This window comes from Pongo pygmaeus, chromosome 18 (genome assembly GCF_028885625.2).
Source record: "Pongo pygmaeus isolate AG05252 chromosome 18, NHGRI_mPonPyg2-v2.0_pri, whole genome shotgun sequence".
NCBI lineage: Eukaryota > Metazoa > Chordata > Mammalia > Primates > Hominidae > Pongo > Pongo pygmaeus.
Genome location: NC_072391.2, coordinates 50,921,843 through 50,936,831, shown reverse-complemented (window position 1 = coordinate 50,936,831; position 14,989 = coordinate 50,921,843). Strand labels below are relative to the sequence as shown.

The following is a 14,989-nucleotide window of genomic DNA, read 5'->3' as shown; positions in this document are numbered from 1 at the left end:
ATTCTCCTTTGAGCAAAAGCTGCGAAAAGAAGAAAGAAAAAATAAAGTATATAATTCAATGTATTTTAGTACGTTCAGAGTTGTGCAACCATCACCATAAACTAATTTTAGAGCATTTTCGTAGCCTTAAAAGCAGCCCAGTACCCATTAGCAATCAATCTCCATTAATTTTTTTTTTCTGGAAAAAAAAAGTGAGTGTCAGAATGAGAGTCTACTATTTAATAGCTCTGCAATAAATAATAAACAAAAATACATCAAATCTGCCAGCACAATGCCTGGACCTTAGTAGGCACTCAAGACATGCATTTCAGGTAAAGTTCAAGACACAAATGATAGAGAAATGAGCAAAAACCTGAATGTAACAAAAAAGTGTAAGAAGTAGATAAAGCCTTTCAAGTACTCAGGAACCTGCTCAGATCCCTGTCCTTAGAGTAAATTCCACAAGTCATGACCCTCTCCCTATTAAATACAAAAAAAAAAAAAAAAAAAAAAATCAGGTATCAAGTAAAAAAGCACAAGTTTGAAAATGTCAGTATTTGGGGGCATATTTTAGAGTGAAAGTTTCAGGAGGAGAGATACGTCCTCACCCCTGGAAAAAAAAAAAAATTGAACACAAGACGCAAACAGTGCAGTTCCTGAGAAGATAACAAGAATGCCAGAAGTTCATATTGGACAAGCAGTGGAAACTATACTGTCATGTTTCTACTTTTCAAAGTGAAAATAAACATGACAGGTGCTCATTTGGCTGTTCAAGCACTTTCCACTTAAATAGCAATTCTCCAGCTTACCAACTGCAGCCTGAAGTTATAATTTATTACTGGTTTCTGTATTATTCCCTTGCCTCGGCAGAAAGCAGAACATAGCACCTACATTTCAAGACCCATGAGAGGTAATAAAGTATAATTATTTTAAATTTATGATTAAGCCATAAATTATGTGTACTTTTTACTTTAGTTGGTCATTCAGAGGTTGGGGAGGAAGGGAATGGGGTCTGAGAAAGAAATAACAAAAGCTTTTTCCTTTGAATAAAATGTCTAAATCAGGGCAAAACTGAGGGACACCTGGAGGATTTACAAAGATACCACAGTTTCCATGTTCAGTCCCAAGGGAGCCCCCGCTTAAGAGTCTAAACTTCTGGAGACCTCTGTTCTTCCTGCTCACAGGGCTACAGACTCCAGTAAGAGTGGTCATGTTGAGTCAAAAAACAGAAGCATGGCAATTTACAGTTTAGACCACATCAAATATTTCTGTGCTCTGGGTCTTGCTGCCTCTAAGCCATAGGTATTTCAAGGAAGGTGAACTTAATCTATAAAAAACTACTGGCCAGGCTCTAAAAGTAAAGCTGGGCTCCACCAAAGTAAGACTGATTACTACAGGGCTCTGATAACCAATGGACCAGATGTTAACTCTTCTCACCCTCCAGAATCCATTGGTAAAACTTCCCTTTCTTGTAGTTCCCATATGTAGCAAATATACATATGGAATGGTATTTTGTGAAGGTGACAAAACTCTGGGCATGAAGCAGGATATGAACACAGCATTCAGCATTCTTCTATCACCCAGTCGTCTCATTGGTTCTCCAACATGCCATGGTCCAGTTCCCACTCTTCACAAGTCTGCACTTTCAAATTATAGCTTGCAAAGCCTATTCCCATACATTTTCTTATTTGTACTCCCAAAAACTCTGAGAAGGAAGTATCATTAAGCTCCCATTTTACAGTGAAGGCAGAGACTCAGAGAGGCACTAGCAATACACAGGCAATTGACAATGCAGTGAGTCTGGGACCCGGTTACCTGATAGAAATCCTATGGTCCTTTCATAACTCTACCCCAAACTGTTGACAAGGTAAAGAAAAACCGAAAAAGAGGGGCTATGCATTTACTTTTCTATTGCAGTTTTCTTTTTTTGCAGCGGAATTTTTACCTGGCAGCTTAAGTTTTGAAACTGCTGATTGTTATAGTAACAACAAATACTTGAAAGTGAGATTTAGTTGGGCTTAAGAAACAAAAGTAAATAGAGCAGAGAGAATAGAGTCATGAATGGTGACATGTAAAGAATAACAATATTAAATTAAGGGGGGAAGAGAGGGTTTTTGCCCCAAATGTTTACCTAGCACTCACCTTTGTCCTGAAACATCCCACCTCCACACCCAGCTCCTGGTTAATAAACATAATTTTGTTGATGTCCCTTGAACTGTATAATCTGTTCCACAAAAAACAAACCCACGGTTTGTCTCCAAGCCACTTTTAAGTCCCTAACTCCCTGGTTACATTCAGTCTATGGAAAACATCTGTGGCAAAGTAAATCATCCTACTCTGAGAAAGACCAGAGTGTATTTTTTTTTCTCTGAGTGTGTTTTGAAGTCCTGGTTGGAAAATTAGTGAAAATTGTAAATCTGTTTGCAAATCTGGTCATGTCTAACTCTGAGATTAGGGCAAAGATTCCAATTTAAAAGTAAAACCGTGACAACCTCAGTTAAGCATGTCCTCAGGCACTGCCAACAAGGCCTTCACTCACTTCCATGGACAGCGGATTTATTACAGGCACCCGACACGTTCCCCATCAGACACCCCTGGAGTATTTACTTGAGACAGCAGGGTTCAGCCTGCACTTCCTCTGCAGACCAATATATTATTATAAATTGAGCTAAACTGTTTCCTTTTCATAAGTGCTATGAAGTTCAGATTTCAGATATCAGCACGGGGCCGAAGTCCCTCCCTCTACAGGGCTCCTTGTGCTATTTGGATTTAAAAGCAAAGAGAAAAGGCAGCATTAGACCATGGTTGCCTTTACTTTTGACTTTTTAAAAAAAGAGATGAAGGAAGATTCATTTCAGAAATCAAATATGACATCCTAATAAAAATATATATTCTAAGTGCAGACTTTGGGATATATTGCGCTGTGTTTGGCACAGTTCAGTAGGATACCAACTATATCACCTACATCTAAAAATAAGACATGGGAAATCAAGAGTAGATTTTATATTATTTCTTGGATATCAGCTCCTATAAAATAATGCTAACTTCTTCTGTTTATCATGTACAATAGCTCAAGGGACCCAATGTATATTTTACAGTGTATACTCATTATAACACCAAAATCCAATGAATAATGTCATTATTTAATATTTTCATTAAAATCCAGCTCTTTCTTTTTTTTTTTTTTTTTTTTTTTTTTTTTTTTGAGATGGAGTTTCCCTCTTGTTGCCCAGACTGGAGTGCAATGGCGTGATCTCAGTTCATTGCAACCTCTGCCTCCCGGGTTCAAGCAGTTCTCCTGCCTCAGCTTCCTGAGTAGCTGGGATTACAGGCATCCACCACCACACCCGGCTAATTTTTATACTTTTAGTAGTGACGGGGTCCCACCATGTTGGCCAGGCTGGTCTCAAACTCTTGACCTCAGGTGATCTGCCCACCTCAGCCTCCCAAAGAGCGGGGATTACAGGTGTGAGCCACTGCGCCCAGCCTATAATCCAGTTCTTAAACCCTGAGAAACCCATAACCTTAAGAAGAATAGAAAAGAAACAAACAGAATATCACTAACTTCTTTTCTTCCCTTCCTGAACAATGTAGTCTTAAAGCCATTAGGTGAGGCAGAGGCATCACGCCAGGTGGGAAGAAGGCATGGGAACCCTGAGCAGGGTTCAGTGCTGAGTAGGGTGAGGAGGGCATCCCTACAGGAGAAGGAGGGGTGGCCTGACATGAGATGTCAGACCCCGAGTGGGATAAGATGACAAGATACAATCCATGCTTCTTATTAGCTGTGCAGCCATGGTTAAGTAACTACATAAATTTAACCTCAATTTCTTCTTTTGCAGTATAGCTAATATTTGTTTCTCAGGATTGCTAAGAAGATTAAAAGAATGTTTGTCATTAATTCCCAGTAAATCTGGTTTTTATTCATATTACTACTATAATTCCAGACATATATATACAGAAAAAGACTGAAAAGAAATATATTAAATCAGGCATTAACCTGATTTTTATATTCTTTCTTCATTTTAGACTCTTTTTTCCAGAGTTTCTTTTCTCTCAAATAAGCACATATTGCTTTTTTAATCAGAAAAGAACACACAAGATGTTGTTAAATATATGGAATATAGCTGAATTTTTAGAGTACTTATTTACTCTTTTTTTTTTTTTTTTTTTTTTTTTTGAGACTGAGTCTTGCTCTGTTGCTCAAGCCGGAGTGCAGTGGTGCAATCTCAGCTCCCTGCAACCTCCACCTCCCGGGTTCAAGCAATTCTCGTGCCTCAGCCTCCTGAGTAGCTAGGATTACAGGCACGTGCCACCACACCCAGCTATTTTTTTATTTTTAGTGGAGACGGGGGGGTTTCATCAAGTTGGCCAGGCTGGTCTTGAACTCCTGACCTCAGGTGATCCACCTGCCTCGGCCTCCCAAAGTGCTGGGATTACAGGTGTGAGCCACAGCACCCAGCCACTTTTATATTTTCAAAAAGTAAAAGCTATTTTAAAAGATAACATTCTGGCTCTTATTTCTTTGAAAGATATACATTGCTAATAGAAACTTCTGAACAAAGTATCCAAAGGAAAGTGATTTACTGGCTGATACTAACATCTAATAAGACTCAGGCCAAATATCTGTATTGGGGTGGTACAAAAAAAATGAAATAATGTTTACCTACAAATGACACTCAATGATGGGGTAGGGACTTTAAAAAATAAACTTACTTCCTGAGATCAGGCAGGAGAGACAGTGGGGAAGAGAGAACCTTAACACTAAAAACATTCCCACATAGAGATTTGAGTGTATTGGGATCAGGTTGAAATAGCCCCATTTAGAGTAGGAAAAGCACTGCATAAGATGCCTGCCACCCATTCTGGTCCCTGTTCTACCTCATAGCTAAGTGACTTTAGGAAGATCACTTAAAAAAAGAACAATCTCTGCCATCTCCCTCACAAAGCTGACAGGAGATTGGGGCTGCTTGTGTGAAACTGATGTGTAAACTGCAAAGCAATGTTCACAAGGAAGGCAAGAGATGAAGGGCATACTTAGATCAGTGTTCAAGAAATTCAGGAATCTCCCCATGAGAAGAATTTAAGAGGTAAAGGGACACCGCATTAAGTGCCATTAAATCACACTATTTGAAAGAGTCTCTACATAATGATTTCCCAATCCTCCTGCAGACATTAAGGAGAAAGTCTCAGACTGGTACCACTATATAGTTAACACCTCTCTGTTACTAATCTCCTCTTTTAACAAACACAGAATAGGACTCAGACTCAGGATCTCCAGCAAACAAAAGTAGCAGGCCCTCAGTACTGTTTTGGTTTCTCTATATTTGTATTTCTAAAGCCCTTCTAACTATGCCTAGTGATACTGGATTTCCATTTAAGATAGTGATGTAAAATCTCCTTTTCAAATAAATTCAATTCAGTGAAAGATTAAAAGTTACTTTACTTAGGCAGAAGTACATGAATGTGACCAAAACCTTGAAGTTGATACGCAATAAGCTAAAATTTGGAAAATGCTTAGTGTCAAAATGGCCTAAAGAGCTATTCCATACTCTGAATTCCCAAAAGGCAAGAACCAAGATTCATCCACCTCCAGTATCTCCCCTGGAACCTTACACTGTACCTAGAACATAGTGGACTCTAAAATACCCAGTTAACTGGGAATCAACTCTTATCATAAATACTGGGCTTCAGTCCTGGTTCTTCCTGGCTCCAAAAGCAACATATGAGTAGATTTCTCCAGGTAGATAGGAGTGAGATAAACCCCAAATAATCAGGAACAAGAGCCAAGTAGAGAATAAACCCTGAGAAGCTTTGTGAGTAAAAAAGGATACTGTTTACACATTGCACATTGGAAAACAAGTAGAAAGTCCAAAAATAAAATTAAAAACTGACAGCAAAGAAGAAAAAAACAAAGCCTCACAAACTCCACAGCTTCAGCTGGCCTAACCACAGCTGAGATATTGCTTCCCAAAGAAGTAAATGACAAGTTGAGAGAAAGGCCCCATTGTCAGGTCAGCTGTTCCTGAGAAGAAACAACATTCAAAACTAGGAAAAAAAAAAAAAAAAACCTCTCACTATTAAAAACTAATACAGACAGGAAAGTATTTTTTAAAGTTATAATTTGACTTGGATGATTTAATATCTCTGATAAAGAATCCAGAAAATTGTTTAGTATATTTGAGGAACTCTGCATCTACGTAGAATAAAAAGAAAAACAACTTTTAAATGGGCTGGGCATGGTCCTGTAATGTCAGCACTTTGGGAGACCCAGGCGGGTGGATCACCTGAGGTCAGGAGTTTGAGACCAGCTTGGCCAATGTGGTAAAATCCCATCTCTACCAAAAATACAAAAATTAATTGGGTGTGGTGGTGTGTGCCTGTAATCCCAGCTACTTGGGAGGCTGAGGAAGGAGAATTGCTTGAAACCAGGAGGTGGAAATGGCAATGAGCAGAGATTGTGCCACTGCACTCCAGCCTGGGCAACAAGAGTGAAGCTCCATCTCAAAAAACTAGCAATATCTCAAAAAAGAAAAACCTAGTTACATGTTCTTATAAAGAAGTTTCCCTCTTAATATAAAATACTCCAAAAGTTTATTTCATAAGACATATTCAAAATATAAATCCTATAATCTAAATTTAGACACTAGAGTTTCAATATAATTTTGATTTTCCAAAGATTACCAAGCATGAAATAGCAGTCTCCTTGGTGAAGGGGTATCGCCAAACCAGGTGTCTCTATGTCCCATGAGATCTTAAAACCAACATGCCAAATATCAGGATCTCTGCCTTCGAGATGAGAGTCATCCTCACTTTCCTCTTCAGGGCCTGCCAAAAGAGAAGAAAATGACCAGAAAGGAAATGTTTAATCTAAGCTTCTGAATTTTATAATTGTTATTTTAGAAAGAATTGATATTTTAATAAAATATGAATATTAAATGAAATATATCTTCCCTTTATGTCATATTTTTAAAAAGATATTCTAGGTTATTTTTAACATGTCATTAATTTTTTCATCAAGAAACCTTAAATAGGCCAGGTGTGGAGGCTCACGCCTATAATCCCAGCACTTTGGGAGACCAAGGCAGTAGGATTGCTTAAAGTCGGGCATTCAAGACCAGCCTGGGCAAGAAATCAAGACCCCCATCTCTATTAAAAAAAAAAAAAAATTTACTTTTTAAAAATAAAAAACAGATGTAAAGAGAAATTATGTTCTTAGGAAATAAGACTAAACATCACAGAAATGTCAGTACTTTCTAAATTCATCTAGAAACTGGACATAATATAAATAAAAAGATCAAAGGGATCGTCTTTTAGATGAATGGGGTTAGTAACTAGAAAAGCTGTTTCTATAACACACATGGAAATATAAACAAGCAAGAATAGCCAAGGAATGTTTTTCTAAATATATAAAGAGCAACTATACATCAATAAGATAAAGGTCAATAGACAAATTAAAAACTGAGCATGTTATAAAGACACAATACATAAAAGGAAATAAAACTAGCTCATAAACATATAAAAATATGTTCCAATTTATTCACATAAAAGAAATGCATGTTAAAGCCAAAAGAGATAAATTTTTTCACCTATCAAATCAGAAAACATCAGTTTGAAAACAATACAGTGTTAGTAAGAGTACAGTAAAATGGCACACTCACATTCTCTGTAGAGGACAATTTGACAATACTATCAAAATTACAAATGCATAAGCTCTTTGACTCTTATAGAAATCACACTTTTAGGAATGTATACTAAAAGTCCTACATTCAGGGGTTGTAAAATGACTGTTGAGCAAGTATATTTATTCTAGTATTGCTTGTAAGAGCAAAAGATCAGAAATTACTCAAATGTTCATCAGTAGGTTTCTGGTTAAATAAATTATGATCTCTCCAGACAATAAAATACTATGAAGTCACCAAAAATAATATGACTATATACAGATATGGAACTATCTAATATATTTTCAGAGAAAAAAATAAATAGGCTATACTCATATAGAAAACAAAGTACAGGCTGGGCACAGTGGCTCACACCTGTAATCCCAGCACTTTGGGAGGCCAAGGCAGGAAGATTGCTTGAGCTCAGAAGTTCGAGGCCAGCCAGGACAACATGGTGAAACTCTACCTCTACAAAAAGTAAAAAAAAATTAGTGGGGCATGGTGGCACGTGCCTGTGGCTCCAGCTACTCAGGAGGCTGAGGTGGGAGGATTGCTGGAGCCTGGGAGGTCGAGGCTGCAGTGAGTTGTGATAGCACCACTGCACTCCATTCTGGGCAACAGAGTGAGGCCCTGCCTCAAAATAAATATAAATAAATAAATAAATATCAAGCACATATAATATTTCTGGAAGGATTCTCAAGACTGATTTTTCTGAAAGGATAATAATATAATATTTATAATACTTCTGGAAGTATACACGAGACTGGAATACAACATTTCTGGAAGGATACTCAAGACTAATTTTTCTGGGGTACAAGAATGGGAGACACACTAAAAAAGGTAGAAGGTATACACACTATGATTTGCCTATAATCACAGCCCTGCAGGAATAACTCTACATAAAAACTTTTAAAAGTTAATTTAACAATTATTTATTGAGCACTTACTATTTACTGGGCATTGCGCCAGGCATGTGGGATATGTCAGTGAATGAAACAAAGAGCTATGCCCCACTGGAGCTTTTCCTTTTAGTGGAGCTGTAAATGTGCATCACTGATTACCATGAAGGGGACATTTTACATTGAAATTCCATCAGACTTTAAACTGCTGTACTAGACTCTGATCTTCCAGGGCAGAGTCTGTTTTTCTATTTCATCCACAATTATAGCCCTAGTGACTGGCACAGAGAAGGCATTCAATGAACACCATGGCTTGCTTAAACAAAATGTTCTTTTAGTTCACACCATTCACAGTCCTTGTGCTAGATGGCAGGGAAAGAAGATGTTAATTTGGAAGAAAAAAACAAAAATGCCTCAAATTTAAAACCAAAGGACATAAGAAAGCATGGCATTGCTACTAAACTAGTACAGTCCTCAGTACTAAAGAAGTTTAGAGAGGAGAGAGGTTCAACGACAGAACTAGAGCAGAACTCTTAGAGAAGGTCAAACCTGAAAGACAACAGTGTTTAGACTGGCAGAAGGTAGAATAAGAAGTAATGCAGGAAGACAAAAAGATGCAAAGCTTTCAAAATGGACAATAAAGCATGCTTTCCCTGGGCTGTATCATGTACATATCACATAAACTATTTAAAAAATACATGCATCCCAGATGGCACACACAGAATCCCCAAATTCTGAATGTCATACTCTACCGCCAACTGTGCAGAAGGGTCAAAGGCAGTGAAAGGAAGGAAAAAAGAAACTCCCCTTTATAACTATTCATTCACATTAATTTGCACTAGGCATGGTGAGAATGAACAAATCAGAAAGCCAAGTTCATGGTCTCTGCAAGGAAGGAATGCTGCTAAGTGACTTTTAAGGACACATCTTACTTTGGATACTCTTTCCCCTAAGTTTGGTCTAAAATCAAGTTCATGCTCTCTGCAAGGAAGGAATGCTGCTAAGTGACTTTTAAGGACACATCTTACTTTGGATACTCTTTCCCCTAAGTTTGGTCTAAAATCTAACACTGCCATATTAACAGTATCTTACCTTTTTTCATACCTGCCATTCTAATACATGTTTTCTCAAGTACTTTTTAATTAAGAACATCTTTTAATTAGGTTTTTTTTAAAAGAATAACAATAAAAGTCCAAAGCCATTTCCTAGGTTAATTAAAAAAACATTTTTTTATAAACCTTCTAGATTGGGAATGATAAATACCTTTATATCAGGGGACATTACTGATTGGCTAGTTGTGGCTTTTTGAGCCCTAGTGGAGAAGAAATCTGAAACTTTCTCTTAGCTCAGCAGGAAAGAGTGTTATGATCAATTACTGATGTCTGTCATGGGCACTACAAGGGTTAGTGAGTGGCAGCACCAGCACTAGATAGTTGCTATCCATGTCTTATGACATTCTACAGGCACTTCTTATTGATACATAATACATTGTTACACTTGAAAATACCAGAATTTGCTAAACTAGATTTCGTGGACCAGAAAAAAACTCACAAAGGTGTGAAGCTTAACCCGAACCATATTTCCTTAACAAATCTAAATGAGTTGCCAACTGATAAAAGGACTTTGCCTAAAAATCCAAATTCCCAGCTACCCTTGAATTACAAGATCTGGTATCACTGAGCCAGTCACAAGTGGCTATAGGGAAGAAGTAGCTGCCCATTTTAGACAAGGATGTGACATTTGCTAGTCCCAGTCCCCACAGCCACTTCACTTTACTCATTTGAGGTACCTGTCTAACCACAGCAAAGTCTGTGACCCTTGCTCAAGAGCTGGGTTGCAGAGATCACAGGCAAATCAGTCCCATGACCTGCTTTTGCAAACTAAAGTTTAACTAGAACACAGTCATGCCCATTCATTTACATAAATGGCTGCTTTCACACAGACAGCAAGGTTGAGTAGATAGGACACAGACTATAAGACCCACAAAGCCAAAAGTACTTATTTCTGGCCCTTTACAAAAAAACATTTGCCAACCCCTGTTCAACAGTCTTGATATTTGTGATCTGATGTCTACTGCACATTTTAGTAAAGAAGTTGAGGCTGCATAAAATAATTATGATGTAATGTGACTAATACCTAATAATGTAACATGACTAATGACAGCATACAATATAATAATTAATGCTAAATTAATTGATATCCAGATCACCTTAGCAAAAGAATAGGATATAAAAATTATGTTTATATTTGTGATAACCCAAGACTTGGCTGCTTCATTCTAGGGGGGCACTAATGATTACAGATATAGCAAACAGCACAAGAGAACAAAAAGAAAATATTTTAGGAAGGTTTTTCACATGTCCCTTTCTGGTCAAATGAACTATAACTTCTACCATTAAAGTCCACACAAAATTAAAAAGAAATAAAAAGGCCCAGGTGTGGTGGCTCACACCTGTAATCCCAGCACTTTGGGAGGCCTAGGCGGGCGGATCACTAGGTCAGGAGATTGAGACCATCCTGGCCAACATGGTGAAACCCCATCTCCACTAAAAATGCAAAAATTAGCTGAGTGTGGTGGCGCGTGCCTGTAATCCCAGCTACTCAGGAGGCTGAGGCAGGAGAATCGCTTGAATCCAGGAGGCGGAGGTTGTAGTGAGCCGAGATCGCGCCACTGCACTCCAGCCTGGTGACATAGTGAGACTTCATCTCAAAAAAATAAATAAATAAATAAATAAAAAGAAAACCAATTATAATGACTTCAAAAAAAAAAATTTTCAAACTATAAGGAACAGTTTTTATGAAGTTTTAACGCCACTGCGTGTGGACAGTCTAATAAGTGGGAATCTTTACAAGGTAACAGTCTGCTTCACTACTTTCCCTTCTAACTTTCATCCTGGTACTCTTCTCAAGCTGGCATCAATGAAGACAATTAGAGACAATAATAGCAATTAGTCTTTCTTGATGTCTCCCAAAAATCCAACACCTTTGAAATCTGCTCAGTAAAACGATAGTTTGGTGAGAATTTTTCCCCTCCTTAGGCTGTGTAGGGAGGAGGAAAGTTTTACGTGTGATAAACTTTTTATTGTTAAATATAGTGTTCTTACTTCTCAGTGAAATCAACTTGTAATTACCTATAGCAACTGTAACTGATTACTCTTGCCCCATGTTATTTTGGCAACAAGCAGAGGCAACAGGTTCTTACTTGCCTTTAAGCCTCAATAAAATTAAAAAGATTTTAAGTACCTCAGTGTGTTTGGTGCACTCCCAGCTCCCACTAACAAAACTGTTAAATAAGTAGAAGATGCGACAAAATACAAAAGACTGTTAAGTTTAAAAGTCAAGTTTAAATTGTCCAAAACTTCCCCCCAAAATTAACCCATTCAATGTTTTATGCCGGCTAGTTTTTGAGAAAAAAATTCTATTTAATAAAGGACAAAATATTTTGTTTACATTTCTAATTATAACCACGGCTCTATAGGAAACAAAGACAGAAGCCAGAGTATGACAGTAGAGACTACAGTGATACTCGAATAAAATGTATCACAAAAAATTTTGTACCATATTTAATAACATACATAATAGTGTATGTCAAGAACTTCCCTCATAGGTTCAGTATATATTTATCATCACCATACATTTAAATAGCCCGCTTTCTTTCTTTCTTTTTGAGACTAGAGTCTCGCTCTGTTGCCCAGGCTGGAGTGCAGTGTCGCGATCTTGGCTCACTGCAACCTCCACCTCCCAGATCCAAGTGATTCTCCTGCCTCAGCCTCCTGAGTGGTGGGGATTACAGGCATGTGCCACCACACCTGGCTAATTTTTTGTTAAAAACAGCCCTATTTCTTATTCTCTACTTTCTATTTCCTTAGCAAAGAGCTAAGATACAAAAGATTCTCAGTTTGGTGTGGTGGTTCACACTTGTAATCCCAGCACTTCGGGAGGCTGAGGCAGGCGGACCACTTGAAGTCACGAGTTCAAGACCAGCCTGGCCAACATGGTGAAATCCTGTCTCTACTAAAAATACAAAAATTAGCCGGGTGTGGTGGCACATGCCTGTAATCCCAGCTACGCGGGAGGCTGAGGCAGGAGAATTGCTTGAACCTGGGAGGTGGAGGTTGCAGTGAGCCAAGATAGTGCCACTGCACTCTAGCCTGGGTGACAGAGCAACACTCCATCTCAAAAAAAAAAAAAGATTCCCACCCTTGTGATTACTTCCTCTGTTTCCTTAACTCCACACCTAGAGGAGCTTTAAAAGGCTGGTCCCTTGCTATCCATGTCATAGATCTTGAGGCAGGAGAAACTCACAAGTTGTAGATGGCCAGCTGGTACCATGGAGTCTAATGATGCCTTATCTGTCCAGTGCTGATCTTTGACATTCCCATGTCTGGGACGGGAAATCCATTTTGTAGAACGAAAGGAGACAGAAGGCAAAAGGGGAAAGTGTGACATAGGGAAGACACATTCTAGGAGGGAAATGGCATGGTGTATGTGTAAGAGCACAATCAATTCCCAGCTGCAAGAGTGTCACATGAATGACATGGACTTGCAAAAGAAGAGCCTGGAGAGGTGGGTGGAGACCAGGACATGGGTTTATGAACCATAGGAAAGAATCTAGACCTTACACTGAGGCTACTGACAGACACTAAAGCCTTTTTCACCCATCAGATCTGTTTTCAGAATGATCTCTCTAGAAGGTACGAGCTTCTTCGTGCATAATTACTACACTTTTTCTAGACAGGTTCCCAACGTAGTAACAAATGGGTACTGTATAAGCCAGAGAGCATTTAGGAAACACAGCTGATGGACTACATCACTAGGAAAGAAAGGTTAGCCAAGGAGAAGCCTCCCTGCCAGAGTTCTAGAGTTTAGAAATGCTTTCCTTGATGGGTTGCAAGAAAAGCTTGCTGCTGACACAGCACATACTCCTTCTCAGCCACGGAGCAATGAATGGTCTGAAAAAATGGAGAATTTAGAAAAGTCTGAAGGGGTGGAGGAAAAAAAAAAAAAAACCTAATCATTCCCAGCTCAGAATCTATAACAAGAAGCTGCTCTCAGATGCCTCGAAACAAGCAATTCAAGACAAACATAGTCCCTTGACACAGATAAATTGTAAAATTAATTATAAGTTTTCTAGGATTTCAGGCAAAATATTGAAAACTCTTTACAGAAAAATCTAAAGCCCTTCAACATCATGTCTGGCTCTGTCAGCTTTCAGATTAAGCATTTGGGGAAAAAATTTAAGATAAAAATATTTACATTACAGAGGAGAACCTCATTACATCATGTTTCATGGACTTGGGAGAAAAATTGAAAGCATGAAAAGGAGAGAAAAACTGCTATGCGGGCCATTAGCTAAAGCTTCAAAATCACTATATTATCTGAAGTAAAATACGAAATCAGGTAAGGAAGCAGAGATACTTCTCAAACAATATTCTCCAAACCAGAGCTTCTAACAGTAGAGGTTTCAATTCCTTGGGCAACCTCAGGAAGGTATAAAGAGAGTTGTGGAGACTCACAGGAAACCCTTACATTGTAAATAACACAGAAACCAGAACCGAACTGGGTTAATCAAAAGAGGGTCATTATTTGTTCATCTAGCTTCAGGTAAAGCTTGACCCAGAGTTCAAAGTACACACCCAATACCCAGTTTCTCTCCTCCCCAAAGCTCAGGAAAAAGAAAGAGAGAGTGGCCAAAAGAGGAAGGGGAAGAAATTTGAAACTGATCACATCATTACTGTTGGAACAAGGTCCACTTGAAGCCAGTGAGACTCCTGTTCTTAGGATGAAGTCAGAGAATTCCTTACCTTTTTAAATTAAGCCTCTTTAGGTCTGGAATTATTATTTGCTATCAAAAGAATCCTATTACTAAACAGAGACTGCAGTTGCAGAAATCAAAGAGTTACTGAACAGTGGCCACAATGTAACTGAATAATACAAGCTCCTCAAGAACAACAAACACTTAACAGATTTGGGGCAAAAAATACTCATTTGCCACTATATGCGGATACAAAGAAGGATGAAGACACAAATTACATCTTTAAGGAGCTTACAAGTTTACAAGTCTAATTCAAACACACATAAAACTATTTACGGCCTTAGAAGTCAGGAGAGTGTTTACTGCTGTGGGGAAGCAGACACTGGAAGGGAGCACTTCTAGGATGCTGATATGTTTTATTTCTTGACCAGGGTGCTAGGTACACAGATATGTTTACGGCAATTCTTCAAGCTGTATGTTTATGATATATGTTATATTTCAATACTGAAAATTCAACAGACAGGCCCGGCGCAGTGGCTCATGCCTGTAATCTCAGCACTTTGGGAAGCTGAGGCGGGCAGATCACCTGAAGTCAGGAAATCGAGACCAGCCTGGCCAACATGGTGAAACCTTGTCTCTACTAAAAATACAAAAATTTGCTGGGCGTGGTGGTCCACGCCTGTAATCCCAGCTACTCA

The 14,989-nt window shown here is 38.5% G+C and overlaps 1 protein-coding gene across 5 annotated transcripts in view; it reads right to left on the bottom strand.

Moving 5' to 3' along the window:
- FTO (FTO alpha-ketoglutarate dependent dioxygenase) overlaps nt 1-14,989 on the bottom strand; it is a 408,367-nt gene that overhangs the window by 262,106 nt on the left and 131,272 nt on the right. For all 5 annotated transcript variants that reach the window (XM_054453521.2, XM_054453522.2, XM_063655154.1 and 2 more), the window contains exon 4: nt 6,661-6,804. In XM_054453521.2, the coding sequence (XP_054309496.1) occupies nt 6,661-6,804 (144 nt within the window). The remainder of the gene's footprint in view (nt 1-6,660; nt 6,805-14,989) is intronic.